Source organism: Phascolarctos cinereus, unplaced genomic scaffold (genome assembly GCF_003287225.1).
Source record: "Phascolarctos cinereus isolate Bilbo 61053 unplaced genomic scaffold, phaCin_HiC Scaffold_3;HRSCAF=262, whole genome shotgun sequence".
NCBI lineage: Eukaryota > Metazoa > Chordata > Mammalia > Diprotodontia > Phascolarctidae > Phascolarctos > Phascolarctos cinereus.
In genome coordinates this window covers 110,258,085-110,273,789 of record NW_027555736.1, presented here as the reverse complement: position 1 = coordinate 110,273,789, position 15,705 = coordinate 110,258,085, and the positions used below count along the sequence as shown (strand labels likewise).

Below are 15,705 nucleotides of genomic sequence, written 5' to 3'. Positions count from 1 at the left end.
AGTTAACATTTTCATTTAGTATCTGTCTAGGGTCACTATCAGATCACTTGGCACTTTAACAGCACATAAAATGTTCAAGTCATTAACACGAGGTCTCTAAGCATTTGCTTAGCTGACTAGGTTCATGGTTAAAATTTAAAAAAAAAAATTCTTCTTTAAAAAGCTTCAAGGAGTGTCTTCGCCCGTGACCACAGAGTAAGAAGGGGTAGGGGGAAATCCTCTTTCAATTTCTGCAGCCCTGAGATAAATGAAGGGCAGAAAACCCTGGCTACTGCCTTGAAAACATTAAACCTCTGAGGACCACAGCATTTACTGGGGTTCAAGAAACAGAGTAGGCAGTTCCTTAACCTGAATTGCAATTATGGTCCTCTTCATAAAGCCAGAAGTTTGAGGCTTATTTTGCTGTCTAGGTTACAACACAATGCTAGACAGAACTAGTCAGAAGCACATAATCATTTCAGGATTCATGGTGAAGGTCAACAAGTAATAAAGTACTTGTGAGCCCAATACTTAGGACAGTGGTGTCAAACTTCAATAGAAACGGGCCACTAATCTATATACAAATTTGCCTGTGGATCACATACTGACTTAATTTTAAAATGTAATATTATCTATGTTTCATTATATTCTTATTTATTTTGTTAAATATTTCCTGATCACATTTTTATCTGGCTCAAGCCACACTTGGGAGTGTTGTGGACTGAGTGTCGGACAACTCTGCTATAGGAGATACAAAGAACACAGAAGATACAGTCCCTGCCATATCTTATAATCTGGTTGGGGAGAAAAGAGGAAACAATGCACATACAAATACGTATACACACACATACACACACACACACACACACACACACACGTATGTATAAAAAAATATATATGTATATACACACACATTTAAAATCATATAATCATATTAAATAGAGGACATTGTAGTATCTAGTGCAATGCTGACACAGCTTTTAAACGTCTTGGGAATTCAAAGAAAGGTGACCTCAACATGGGCTGCAGGAGTGAAGATTTTATAAGAGGTAGGATTTGAAGGGGCAGCTAGGTGGCGCAGTGGATAGAGCCCGGCCCTGAAGTCAGGAGGACCTGAGTTCAAATACGGCCTCAGACCAAACACTTGACACTTACTAGCTGTGTGACCCTGGGCAAGACACTTAACCCCAATTGCCTTAAAAAAAAAAAAGGAGGTACGATTTGAGTTGAGCCTTGAAGGAAGTAAATATCATATGGGCTACTAGGGACAGGAGGGGACATTCCAAGTGACAGGGACAGCAGGAATAGAAAAATGGAGTTGGAAGAGAGCACCATAAAAGTGGGGGGAATGTATGGAAATTAAGATAAATAGTGTTACTGTGCCTAAGGGGAATAAAGTTGGGCTAAGGGATGGGGGTGAACATGGCCTGAGAATGAAGTTGGTCCAGGCTCAAGATGTAAGAGAGAGGGCCTTTCAATGGAATGTGCAATAATCTTGCTTGCTCCATGTTAATAATGTATTATTGTAAGCATGTTATGTCAAGGATAAAGGGGATATGACACACAAAGGATAAATGGGGGTTCTTGATCCTTGAAGTTGACATATGAGATATACAAGACATCTAAGGGAAGACACAACAGGGAAAGAGAGCCACATGGAAGACTCCAAGAATGCAGGGTAATAAGGAAGAAGCCTGGATAAGAAAACCAGAGAATGAACTGAGGCAACGATCTGAAGGTGCAATAGGACAGCTACCAGGACAGCAGAGGAACCCCTCGCCCCCAACAGACCTCCGATATCTGGGACTGATGCTTGAATGATGTTTGGGGAATGTTAAGGGAGAAGTGATGTCTGTGAACGTCATGGGAAGGGGTGGAAAGTGAGATATGGCTTAATGAGTATAGTCCTGTATCCAGAGGAGATGTGGGACTTGAATGCGTGCACAGCAAGTGCATTCCCCACATCTGTTAGCTGGAACCATGCAGGCTAAATAAAGTACTTAGATAAATTCAGGTTTGCTTTATGTTATTGTGTGAACCTGGCAGGACAAATGAGAGGGAGGGTCAGAGTAACAAAAAGGAATAGAAGGTTCATGTTGGAAACTAATAGGAAATACAGTTTAACAGGTAAGGTGAGACTAAACTGTGTACTTCCAACAAGTCACTAAATATTTACTGAGCACTGTATTAGGCACTTCAGGGATAGAGGAATGTATGAGATACTTCAAGAATTTTTAATCTAGTAGGGGGACTATGGGAAGAATAAATACACAAATAATTTTAATTCCAGGCTGAGAAGTTAAGTTTAATTTTAATTTGTTAGGTAATAATATTCTTCAGGAATGTCTTGAAAGTTTTTAAGTAAACTAATTTGGTAGCAGTAACCAGAGACTGGAGCCAAGAAGACCAGTTAGGTTATTCAGTTAATCTAAGGTGGTGGCAGGGATTATAGAAAAGAAATGGAAAAATCTTAGAGACATTTCAGAGCACGACTTTGGTGCCTAGATATGGTCAAAAAGGAATGATTCTAACATTTTGAGCCTGTATAAGTGGTAGAATGGTGTGGCCATTGATAAAGAAAGGAAAGGTGGAAAGGGAGACAGATTTGGAGAGGGGAGATGAATTTGATTCCAGACATATTAGATCTGAGCTAACAGTGGGACATTCATATGGAGGGAGATGTCCTGTAAGAATCCCAAGATAGTGTGACTGGAAGTTGGAATAGAGAGATCAGTGCTAGACATATGTAAGTTATCTACAAAGATCTGAAAGTTAAAGCATAACACTTGCTGAGTTCCCTAAGGGATTAAGAGAACAGAAAAACTAAGGACTGAAAGATGGTGGACACCCACAGGTATAAGACAAAAGAATTAAGCAGAGTCAGAATAGGAGAATAAGGAGAGAAGTAATCATAGAAGGTAATCAAGCAGTGGAGTCCCCTCTGCAACATCTACAACTGGCCATCCAGCCTTTGCCTAATCAGTTGTGTATCTTACACAGGATGGTCTTGTTCAGGTATAGGCTGGGCCAGAGGGCCTCTGAAGTCCCTTCAGAGCCTCTAGGCTTCTGAACTATTGTAAATAAGGTTAATTTTGTCTAAAGTTTTATTAGAGGGAAACTTATTATTTCTAAGAGAAATGTCTATAATTACATGTTTAGTAACATTATTCCAGCCATTTTCAGCCAAATTCAAAAATTTGAAGACATCCAAGAGACATTTCCTAGTTTCTACAAAAGTTTTGTCTGCCACTTGCTAAAATAATATTTGGAAAATGAAGTGATCTGAAAGAAAATTACAGAGAGAATGAGAAACAACAAAAATAATCACAAAGCAGTTTCTTGAACCAGGTTTTTCTCAATTCTCTAGGAAGCTACTTACTGTAAACAAAACTGAGCTGTTTCTCAAATATACAATTTCTTTCTCCTAAAATGGTAAAAACTGAGAAGGGACAATAATGTCTGACTTTTTAAAAACAGGAATTTGAGTATTTCCAAATTACGTTTTTGTGAAAAACTTTATACAAGTTTGCTGCTTCAGATGACAAGCCTAGAGTAACTGTTGCTTTTTGAATCAGTCTTTGAAAGATGAACTATGTTGTCAGGAATCAAGAAAAGATTAAATACTTACTGGCAGAGAAGGAAACAAGCAGAAATTTTTAAAAAAATGAATATGGTCCAGTGCGATGTAGCTGTGAGGTCAAGAAGAGTGAGAATGAGAAAGGACTTGTGAATCTAAATAGGAGATCTTGGGATCAGAGAAAAAAAAACACTATTTCATTACTGTCGTGAAGCCAGATGCAAGATTACAGCAGGTTAATGAAGAAATTAAAATAATAGATGGAGACTACTCCTTGGAAGAGTTTGGTAGCAAAAGGGGAGAAGTGAGATGATAGGTTCTTCTTGAAAGGTCTGCCTCTACAATTGAAGACCCTAAAAGGAGGGAAAAAGTGGGAGAGGAAGGGACAGAATTCTAAGCACAGGTGAAGGACTTGGCTTTAGAAGGGCAGAAGAAGGGGTCTTCTGGGAAATGCAGGGAACAATTCAAAAATTACGAAAATAAAAAAATGGCTATTAAAATGGCATGTGGATCAGGTATATATGTAGGAAATAGTACTACAAAACTGTATGGACAGATTACTAATTACACAATTATGGAAGGAAGTACATATGTATATTGTTAAGGGTTGGAAGAGAATTTGGAGTGAGGTAAATAATTAGGTTCTTTTTAATATATATGCTATCTAAGTCCATGATAAGAAATGAAGGTAAGAAAGAGAGAGCAGATGGAGAGATAGGTATGTTAGGAAATAAGGGGCTAGGTCATCAGCTACGGTAATAGGAGCATGTGCTAAGGAGAAGACGAAGGTCAAACAGACTATTAAACAACTAGGAAGGGACCAAGTTAAATTTGTGGTGGTCTAGTTTTATAATTACACAAATTTCTTCAGTAGTACTGCAGGCCTGGGAGAAGGAAAAGAGAAAGCTGAGGTGATGCCATGCTGGGAATTAGGCAGGGTCTGTGTAAAGTCAGAGGGGGAAAGTTTAATCCTAGAGAGGGCAGCACTCAAATAGCTAACAGTGAAATGGATTTGGGGCAGAGAAGTCTAGTGTAGTTAAGAGGAGACTGCTCCACAGACAAGAACATGGTGAGAGAAGTACTGGATTGGAGATCTCAGAGGTGAAATGACACCTTGTGATAATTCAGGCCAGAACATGCTCCTGTTTCTGTGCCACTTGGAGTCAAAGAGGGTAGGCTGTCATTCATTCAACTCTAATAAATGCACTACCCAGAACAAAAAGAGGGAGCACAAAATAACCTGTGGCCCTGTGTAGTAATCTATTGTATTTAATCAGCAGTCTTCAAAAGTTGATACAAAGAGCTGAATCTAAGGAACATTAGCTCTAAGGCACAATGAAGACTAGGAGCCAAACGTGGGAGTCATACTAAAATGCTGTTCTCTGCGTTAAACAAAACACAACACAACAGCTGTCAGTAGCTGACACTCCCTTTCTACTGGTTCCTGATGAAGCTGGCCTTAAGTCTAGTTCCCCAAGAGCTACAAACCTCTCTGCTGCATGATGAGATGTTGTCTGAGTCATCTTCTCATTAAATTATTTCATATTTTTTCTCCATCAGTTTTGTTTTTAAGGAATATTGTCTTCTCTGAGTAGCAAATAGTACAAAACGTTCTTAATAAAGCTAAATTTCAACTCTAACCCTGTTTTAATCTAAAAAATGAAAGTTAAAATATAAAAATGTCAACTTAGGAATTTAACACCTCCAGACTTCAAACTAATATCTCGCACCTGCAGAAACCAAGACAAGCATCTATAACTTTTTTTTTGGTTTTCATTAAATATGCATCTCAATGTTGCTCAAGTCTTCCCTGGCAGAGCACCATCCATTTCCTCTGGAGGGTAAAATCTCTTTCCCCTGTGTTTACTGCCTCTTCTCAACCATCCTTAAGCCCTCACTACCTTCTTCTAGGTCTGCTTACCCCTGTGGCTCTGTAGGAAAATGCGGATCTTACCAATACAGTGATTTGGTTTTGGGGTTTTTTCCCCCTTTTGCCATCTTCCACAGTGACCAAAGCAATTAGCCTCCTGTACTCAAAGGATGGGACATTAGGAAGGAAGGAAACTTATCTATCTCCTTACAAAAGTTACATTTCATAAAAAAAATGGTTACTAAGAAACTTATCTATCTCCTTACAAAAATTACATTTCATAAAAAATTGCTTACTAAGAAATTTTCTGGGCAACTTTTTATCCGTGTTTTAAATCCCAGTCTACCTTAGATGATCTCTTTAGTTTCTTTGTGTGCATTCCACATCATTTATAGCTACAAAGGCAGCAAAGATAAATATAGACATGCAGAACAAGTGCTTGATACTCATTGACTGATTGACACATAGCATTGCCCTCAAACCCACCCTCTCGGAGCCAAGAACAGGGAAGAGACTTTTGTATGCCATACATAAAATTTGGAAATGGTGCCCTCTGAAAATTTCTATCTACTTCAGTCTTTGAGCCTTCACTAACACATCATAGGACCATAGATGAAGAGCTAAAAGGAATTTGGTTGGCTGTCTAGTCCCACCTTATTGTTTCAAATTAGAAAACTAAGGGCTACCAAGAGGAAGGAGTGTGCCCAACTTCACACAGAGCTGGGTAGCAGAGCTGGGATCTGCAACCAGGTCCTCTGTCTCAACTTGACATGATAAAATAAGATGATTATACCATGACAGGTATAATGATTGGCCATTAAAAATATGGGCATTGTAAAAATAATCTTTTTAAAAAATCAAATGTGTACCTTCTGTGTTGTGTTGTAGGTGGCTAAATACCTTGCCTAGTTCTAGCTCCTTTGATTTAATTAGAGCTACTTAGCTCTATTACTGTTGTTAACCTATTTTCTTATCAGTAGTTTTTCTTTCCATCCTCCCAAAGGAGAACCAAGATGCTGGCATAGCAGAAAAAGAGTCAGGGGATGTGGGTTTGAACCCTATAAGGCATTTGGTTTCAATGTAAAGCTCAGTTGAGGGGGCTGGATTAGATGACTTTAAAGGTTCCTTCCAGTGTTAAATCTTTGACTCCATGATTTTCACCCTTTGCTCTGATAGGGAATCTACTCTAAGTATGTCATTTCAAGAACCCTTTTCTACTTACCAGAATTGCACTTAACCCTTTACTTACACATAATATTTACATTGTGTTCAATTGTCTGCTGAGTTGTCTTATCACTTACGTCTATATTAGTGACTAGGAAAGTTAGTTATATTGGTTTGCAGAGTACATAGTACAAAATGTCTCTTGATGAATATTTTTAATGATCAGAAAGAGGATGGTCTGATTAAGGTCAAGAGCTCTGTAAAATTAAACTTCCTGAATAAGCAGTACCTATTCTTAGGTAAGAAAAGCAATTAGGGAAATTATTAAAGCCCCAATGATAGACTTCTAATATCAAGACTCATTGTTTGCTAATTTTAGGTAAGATGTTTTGCTGTGGTTAAATTCCACTGGTGTCCATAAATAAATGGAAAGGTGTTTGATTCCCACATATTAAAATTTGACATGTCTTATAGTAAGGCACAGTAGGGATCCAGTTACAGCTTACACCTTCAGTGAATATAAGGTCTTACCCAGATTAACAAAATGAAACGATAACAGGAATATAAACAAATTCTGATTCAAGAATGTGGTAACTTTTCTTCCCTGGCAGGACTCAACAGCTAGAGTTGGTTATCAGCAACATGCATATGCAGTGCATACTTATTTTAAATATTGCTATTTCTGAACATGTTAGCTGTCATTTTTTACTCCATCGAGGGATTCAAATTTCATACGTGGACACAATTTTGAAAAAAGGAAAATATTAATATTTTCAGAGAAAATAAATCTTTACCATGTGACATGTCATTCCCATAATTCTCCTTCATCACACCACCACAGAGGTCCTTCGGAACAACATCTAGATCTTTTTGCTCCTCTTGGGAGGGAGAAACTTCCCCATCCTTAAATGTCCCTGGTCCCTGAAACAAGAACACCCTTCACTATTATCTGCTGCCTCAAGGACAAACAACCTGCAAAGATATCAAAGCTTGCAAACAATATTCAAGTAAAGCTCCTCTGCCTCCAAAGTCAGATATTCTGGTGTAATGGAATTGCAATAATGGCAAGGGAGAGGCCTAGGAAACAGAATAGCAGCCTGGGAAAAATACTCATTCCAGGGCAGCTAGGTGGCACAGTGGACAGACTCTGGAGTCAGGAGGACCTAAGTTCAAATCCAGCCTTGGACACTTGACACTTACTGTGTGACCCGAGGCAAGTCACTTAACCTCGACTGCCTCACCAAAAAAAAAATACTCATTCCCCTAGAATAGAAATCTAAAGGTCTTGAAAAATGTATCTTTATCAGAGAAGATAATGGGTAAGCCACATGTAAACAACAGCAACACTAATGGGACAGAAGGACCCCAAACTCACCTGCACCCTGGCCATAAGGAGTGCATCCTCCATAACCTGGTCTTCAGTACTGTCCTCAGAAAAGGCTGGAACACGTGTGATAGAGAGAGCTAGAGGAGGAGAAGGGGAGGACATTAGAGACCAGGTCCATTCCTGTTCCTCCTGTCTCAGGAGCCCATTAACAAATGACAAATTATTTAACTGGCTGCATACAGACATAAGTAAAGATGTTTTGACCATGGAAAAGGGCTACTAATATTCCCAGTGAGGATGGAAAAGTAGGAGAGGCTCTACTCGCTATAACCACACTGCCTAGGGAAAGAACATAAAGGGTCTTCAGGTCATCCACTTGTTTGGGGGTCTTCCTAGTTAACAAAGCTACTTGAGGAGCAGCAGCAACAAGGTTGAAATTTTTTAACCCAAAAGAGTTCATTTGATTCAGGCACAAGAGAAATCAAAATAAAGTCAGCACCTAGCATCTGGTAGTCTCCACTCCCACACTTTGGAACTTTAAGCCTGATCCCATGGTCCCCAAAGAAGCAATAAAGAATTATGTTCATTTAAACCAATATTTAAATAAGCACCTACAACATCTATACAGAGATTTGCTCCAGTGCCTTATCGTGGTAAGAGGGTGGTACCTTGGATTCTCAAGTTGATGCCTGCAAAACACAAGCTCTGGCAGGTTTACCAGGATGGAGAGATTTCGAGTATGGTTTAGGCATACTGTGTCTACTTTCCAAGGACTAGCCTGAGTATGAGGTCTCATCACTAGCAGGCTAGTCATTTGGTAATGAATACCAAATGCCCCTTAGTCCTGTGGGCCTCTCTCCTGATTCTACAGTGACAGAGTCCAACTGAAGGAAAAAAAGAACTAAGGGTACTATGTATCATGGTTTTTAGACCACCATTAAACATTAACTGAGCCTCTCTATGTGAAATCCTGGTCCAATGATCACAAGACATGCTACAGGAGGAACTGAATCACATTGATCTTAACATTCTTTCTATAAATGGAACCATAAGATCAAAAAAAAAAAGATGGAGAAAGGAAAAGACAAGGGCACAGATTAGAACTATTTTATAAAAAAGTTTCAGCAATGTAAATCAACTGCTATTATGAGATCATAAAAAAAAAGCCCAGAAACTGCCTTGGCCAACAAGCTGTTGCTCTCCTTTGCCAAAGTTAACCCAAGAACATTTAAGGATGTAACTAGAAGGACAGCAAATGGATGAAAAAAATGTAAAGACAAACAATAATATTTATGGTAAACTCTTTTCATCATCAAGAAGAATGGAGCCATGATATATGAACTCTATCATCACAATACATAATGTGCTATCTGAGAAAATGGAAACAGTGCAGAAAACAAAAATAGGAAGGACTGCTAGGCATGATCAAAGATATACAGAGAAGGTCCATGTTTAAGGGAACGTAAATAAGGGATCAGACCTCAAGGTCTACGAAAGAGGAGAATACACCCAAGATGTGGAGAAACAGTCAATCAAGAGAAGAGCAATAACTACAGACTCCCATGTTTACTTTCTTATCTCTATGAAATTTGGTGAAAACATTAAGGACATCCTTGGGGAAAGTATGAGAAGGGAATAGGTAGGCTTCTTACCATCTTTTTTTTTAAGGCAGTTGGGGTTAAGTGACTTGCCCAGGGTCACACAGCTAGTGTCAAGTGTTTGTTTGGTCTGAGGCCAGATTTGAACTCAGGTCCTCCTGACTCCAGAGCCAGTGCTGTATCCACTGTGCCACCTAGCTGTCCCAACCACCTATTTTGCAAGTGAAATTCACTTACAACTTTGACTCTTCAGAATCAAAATTGAGTTCTAAGATTCCTAACCATACAACATGATAGAACATTTGCATTAAAAAAAAAGTCTAAAAATATTAAGGACTAGCTGAGAATTGTTAAAAGCACTGAACAATTTCAAAATGCAAGCTAGCCTGCTTGCCTTCTTCCTACTCAATTCTGTACTCAATTAATCATTCTCTTCTCTGGAGGGAGGCCCTTGCCCCCTTAGCCTGTCACCAATCCTGTCCTGTCAAGCCCTATTACTCCCACCATCTTCGGGCTTCCCTCCTCACTTACTGCTGAATGAAGCTGGAGAAAATCATGAAATTGTGCTGCCTGGGTCCACTACAAATTTATGTTACATAATCTCAACTGAGTGTTCACTGCAATCCTACATATCCCTACTCAATTCATTATCTCACTCACCACAGTAGTTTTCCAAAATGTTTCCATCCCTCCTTAAGCCTCCCATGAATCCTCCTTCCTCTGCCCTATCAGCTGAAAACTTGTCTCATATTTCACTGAAAAAAGGTCATTTGCTGAGAGTTCCCTTTTCTTCCCCTCCTTAGCTCACATCACTCAGATGCCTCCTACCCTGTCTCACATGAAGAGGTGTCCCTTCTCCTTGTAAAGCCAAACCCCTCTATATCCATTGATGATCCCATTCCATAACATTTTCTCCAGTAGGTAGCTCCCTTTTGCAGACCCTACTCTCACTTATCTTCAATCTCTTCCTGTCTGCCAGCTGTTTCCCTACTGCCTACATATATCTCCTTTATCCTCAAAAAACTCTCACCTGATCCACCCTTCCCTGATAGATGTAGCCCTATATCTCTCCTCCCTTTCGTGGCTAAACTCCTTGAGAGGGCCTTCTCCAGTGCAGTGTGTCTCCACTTCCTTTCTTCTCACTCTCTTTTTAACTCTCAGCAGTCTGACTTCTGACTAAATCATTCATTCAACTGAAACAGTTCTCAGTAAAGTCAGCAACGGTCTCTTCCTTCTGGACTTCTCTGCAGCCTTTGACACTTAATCACCTTCTTCCCTTTAGGTTTTTGTGACACTACTCTATCCTGATTCTCCTCCTATTTGTCCTTAGCCTCCTTTACTGGATTTTCTTTCAGTCATGCCTGCTAAGCATGGGTGTCCCCCAAGGTTAGGTACAAATTAAAGGACCTTCTCGACTTAGACTTAATTGGCTGAATTAGGATTTAGCCTAAATCTGTTATTTTCCAAAGCTCAGTCTTGGGCCCTCTCCCTCTACACTATTTCCCTTGGTGATCTCATCAGCTCTCAATGGATTTACTTATCATCTCTATGCAGATGAATCTCAGACCCAGCCCCCTCTTCTGTCTTGCCATCTCCAAATGCTTATTGAACATCTTGAACTGGATGTCTCATAAATATCCTAAACTCAACAAGTCCAAAATTGAACTCATTGCCTTTCCCTCCAAAGTCTACCCTCTCCCTAACCTTCCTAATACTATCAAGAACACCACTTTCCTTCCAGTCACTCAGAATCACAACCTGGTGTGTCTTCTTCAACTCCTCATTCTAATCCTCTATATCCAATCTGTTGTCAAGTCCTGTTAATTCTACCTTCACAACATCTCACAAACCCCCTCTCCCCACCTGGCTTCCACTCTGTCCTGCTCCTCTCCTCTTGTACTGCCAAGGCCCCAGTGCAGGCTCTCATCACCTCATCAGTGGACTATTTCAACAGCCTTTTGAACTCCCTGTCTCAAGTCTATCCCCATTCATCTATCTTCCACAAAGCTATCAATGTGATCTTCCTAAAGTGCAAGTCTGACCACATCACCCCAGAAACTGCCTTGGCCAACAAGCTGTTGCTCTCCTTTGCCAAAGTTAACCCAAGAACATTTAAGGATGTAACTAGAAGGACAGCAAATGGATGAAAAAAATGTAAAGACAAACAATAATATTTGTGGTAAACTCTTTTCATCATCAAGAAGAACTCTAGGGGCTCCTTATTGCTTTCAGGATCAAATATAAAATCCTCTGTTTGGCTGTCCTTCATAACCTGACACTTTCCTACCTTTACAGTCTTCTTATACTTGACTCCTCTCTATTGACATTAAACTTCTTTTCCCAAGGCTTGCACAAGGCAATTCATTGCCTGACTCTGCATTTTCATTGGCTGGAATGAAAATGCCTAGAATGTTCTTTCTTCTACTGCTTGGCTCCCATGGCTTCAAGTCTCAGCTAAAATCCTACCTTCTGTAAGAACCCTTTCTTGGCCCTCCTTAAGGTTAATGCCTTCTTTCTGATAGTACCTCTAATATTTCATATGTATGTGTATGTATGTATGTGTGTATATGCATGTATACATAATAGATGTATGTGTATATGTATATATGTGAATGTATATGTGTAGATATATGTATGTGTACACACACATCTTGTTTGTACACAGTTGTTTGCATTAAGATTGTGATTGAGCCCCTTGAAAACAAGAACTGTCTTTGCCTTTCTCTGTATCCTCAGAGCTTAGCACAGAGCCAGGTACATAATAGGCACTTAATAAATGCTACTTGACTTGACTTGCACAGTGTCTGTCCCAGATGTCTGTACTGAACTCCATGGCCTGGCCTTCCCACTGCATGTCCTAGAATGAATAATCCCTTTGGTTTTGACTCTAAGGTTGGTTTCTTTTGAGTAGTCATGGAACATGAGAGAGTCGGGCTAGATCAAGGGTGGGGAACCTTGGCCTCAAGGCCATGTGTGGCCCTCCAGGTCCTCAAGGGTGGCCCTTTGACTGAATCCAAACTTCTCATAAAAGGATTTGTTTTGTAAAACTTGGATTCAGTCAAAAGGCTACACCCAAGGGCCTAGAAGTTCACATGTGGCCTCAAGGCCTCAGGTTTCCCACCCCGGATGATCTTTAAAGTATCCCCCAACTCTAAATCAGTGATCCTGTCATCTCATGGAAGACAGCTGAATGCTCAATACAAATGGCACAATGTTATCTGCACACAGGAACACATGGACGACCTCATTAATCCAGCCTCAGACGCTTACTACCACCCTAAGCAAGTCACTTAACTTGTATTTGCCTCAGTTTTCTCAACTGTAAAACAGGGATAATTGCACCTATCTCCCATGGTTGTCACGGGGTCTCAAATGAGATCTCTGTGAGGCACTTGGCACAGTGCCTGGTACATAGCAGGTGCTTACTAAATGCTTGTTTCCTTCCTTGGGAACCCCTCTCATATTTGGACCTTGTGCAGGACATTCTGCATGACAGTAATGAACATCTTTGGTGAGCTTAGTTCTCCCTGTTTTATGTCTCATTTCATGTTGATAATCAGAGGGTCACCGTCTTTGTGGATGCATTTATTAAGGAATTTTGTATTAACATGTGCTTGAGAGACTCCTTATTGGAGGAACAGTCTTGAAGGCTATGCTTTGCTATACCAAATCAAATGGGTTTTGTTTTGTTTTTGTAATCAAACAGTGGGATTTTGTTATTTCTGAAACTTTCAGTTAGTTGTGTGATTGTAAAGATATGATCTACTACAGAAAATTGTTTGTGAAAACATACCTACTCCCATCTCATATTTCACTGAAGCTATTCCTCAATTTGTGCGTAGATCATTTTTATAACGATTTTATAAAGATGAGAAAGGAGGCACATGGGCAAGCAGTTACTGATGTCCTAGCTATCATTCTTTATAGAGATTAACATCGTGATTTTCCCAGTTCCTTCTATGTTTCTTATGCCTTGAGGGATGTTCTTTAATATTTTCAAGATTGTCTTACCTCTGGCCTGGTTATCCTTAGTGTGAACTTGGTCTGGCCCAGCTGCACTGGTGGATTTCATCTTGGTTTGGAGAGAATTACTGAAATGCTGATAAATCTGTTTTATTTTCTACCATCCTGCCTGCTTCACCTATGCTCTTGAGATACAGCTTAGTAGGGTCTCACACCAAGCTATTGGCTTGTTTTCACCTCAACAGCTTTGTGCTGTTTTAAGATGTAATACTGCTTATAATCTTCTGCCTCCTCCTGCTCCTCCTACAGTGTTTTACAAATGAATTTGTATTCTTAACTGGTATTAACCTTGATTGCTGTCTCTCTCCACTTGGCAAGGAAATAAAGGGCTTGCTAGCTAAGGCAACTTTGCTTCCTCACTGCAGTGGCTGCTTTACAGAGATTAAACTTTTGCAGAAAATAGTGAAAGTCAAGGTTAATCTTTGTCTTCTCCTATTTCCCCTTTTTTGCATAGTTTGAATAGGTTGGGTCAAAACTGCTGCAATGTATCATCTGATTTGGGGTTCTTGTTCTAATTGGTTAATGATCTAATTACACATTCAGCTGATTCTGAAATAACTACCATACCAATGACTAGATGGCACAGTGGATAAAGTGCTAGGTCTGGAGTCAGGAAGACCTGAGTTCAGACACTTAATTAGCTATGTGACCTTGAACAAGTAGCCTCTCTTTGCCTCAGTTTCCTAACTATAAAATGGAGATCATAATAGCACCTATCTCCCAAGGCTGTTGTGAGGATTAAATGAGAGAATATTTACAAAGTGCTTAGCATGGTGCCTGGCACATAGCAGGCACTATATAAATGCTAGTTGTTATTGTTATTATTAAGTGACTATTGCTTAAGAAACAGAAACCAATTAATTCTATTTTCTGTGACTTGTCTGGAATTATATTTCAGCTCTTCAGCTGAAAGGTCCTTCTAGTTCAATCTGTACCCAAGAATTCCTTCTACAATGTCCCTAACAAGTGGTCATCCAGCCTTTGCTTGAGAGTCTTAAGCAAGATGGAAACTCATCTCCTTCCAAGTCAACATACCCCACTCTAATTGTCAGATATATTTTCTAATCATTTTTTTAAAATCCTGTAAAGTTTTCCTTTATATCAAGGTCAACTCTACCCTTCTGTAATTGCCAACCATGACTCCTAGTTCTTATTTCTCATGCCAAACAGAACAATCCTGTTCCACACTAGTCTTTCCATGACCTGAAAACAGCCATCATTTCCCCTTCTAAATCCTATCTTCTCCAGGCCAAACACTCTCAGTTCCTTCAGCTGATTCTTCTATGGTGTATTTTCCAGTTTTCTAATCATAATGGTCCCCTTTTCTGGATAGGCTCCATAAAAGTGTTGTTTTGGTGCTCATCATGTCCAATATCTCCTGACTCTTCTTGAGGAAAGTATTCATGACATAAAGGCTTTTGAGGAGTCTAAAAACTTTTGACCTAATTTGCTAAACCTGAACCATATATTCTGACATACTTTTTGCCATCCTCTCTTGTGATCACCCCTGTACTGAAAACACCAAGTATCAAAGTATGGGATGACTTGGTTTAGAGGATCTTGTAAAGTTCTTTATGAAATTGGTCTACTTTTTCATCCTCTCCAGTAGATATTGGTGTATTAGTTGCAAATATCTTTACAATGTTCTTTTAGCTGATGCTCATTATGAGCACTTCAAGATGAGATGACCCAGGATCCCATTAAAATGACATTTATTATTATTGCCTTTGGCTATAGGATAAAACCAATTCAGATAATTCCTTTGCCTCTCCAAGTAGAACCTCTAAGCCATCCTTCCATTTAGCTGTAACTTCCTTTTTCTTATTGCTTAATCAGAAGAAAGGCAATATTGACACAGTTCATTTCTTCCAATGGTATATCAATTCATTGGTCATTGAAACATTGTATGCTTCCCAGCATCCTCTGCTCCCTTCTCTGCCATTCCACTACTGTCATCATGAGTGTAGAAGGGAGATGCACAGGACTGAGGGCCATTTTTCATCGTTAATTAGGTTACTATGCCCAAAGAATTCATCACCTAGTGGTCAACTTACTGGAGCTTCTCCAGACTCAGCTGGGTTGGGCAGCAAAAACCTTTTCAGCATGGTAGAACTTGCCAGAGCTTGTATTCTGCAGGCATGGACTTTGGGAACCTAGGTTCATCTCC

At 39.6% G+C, this 15,705-nt stretch overlaps 1 protein-coding gene across 2 annotated transcripts in view; it reads right to left on the bottom strand.

Annotated features, from left to right (window-relative positions):
* ZSCAN2 (zinc finger and SCAN domain containing 2) overlaps positions 1 to 15,705 on the bottom strand; it is a 29,869-nt gene that overhangs the window by 4,115 nt on the left and 10,049 nt on the right. For both annotated transcript variants that reach the window (XM_020966586.2, XM_020966595.2), the window contains 2 exons: positions 7,966 to 8,054; positions 7,385 to 7,511 (listed from right to left, as the gene is read on the bottom strand). In XM_020966586.2, coding sequence (XP_020822245.1) covers positions 7,385 to 7,511; positions 7,966 to 8,054 — 216 coding nt within the window. The remainder of the gene's footprint in view (positions 1 to 7,384; positions 7,512 to 7,965; positions 8,055 to 15,705) is intronic.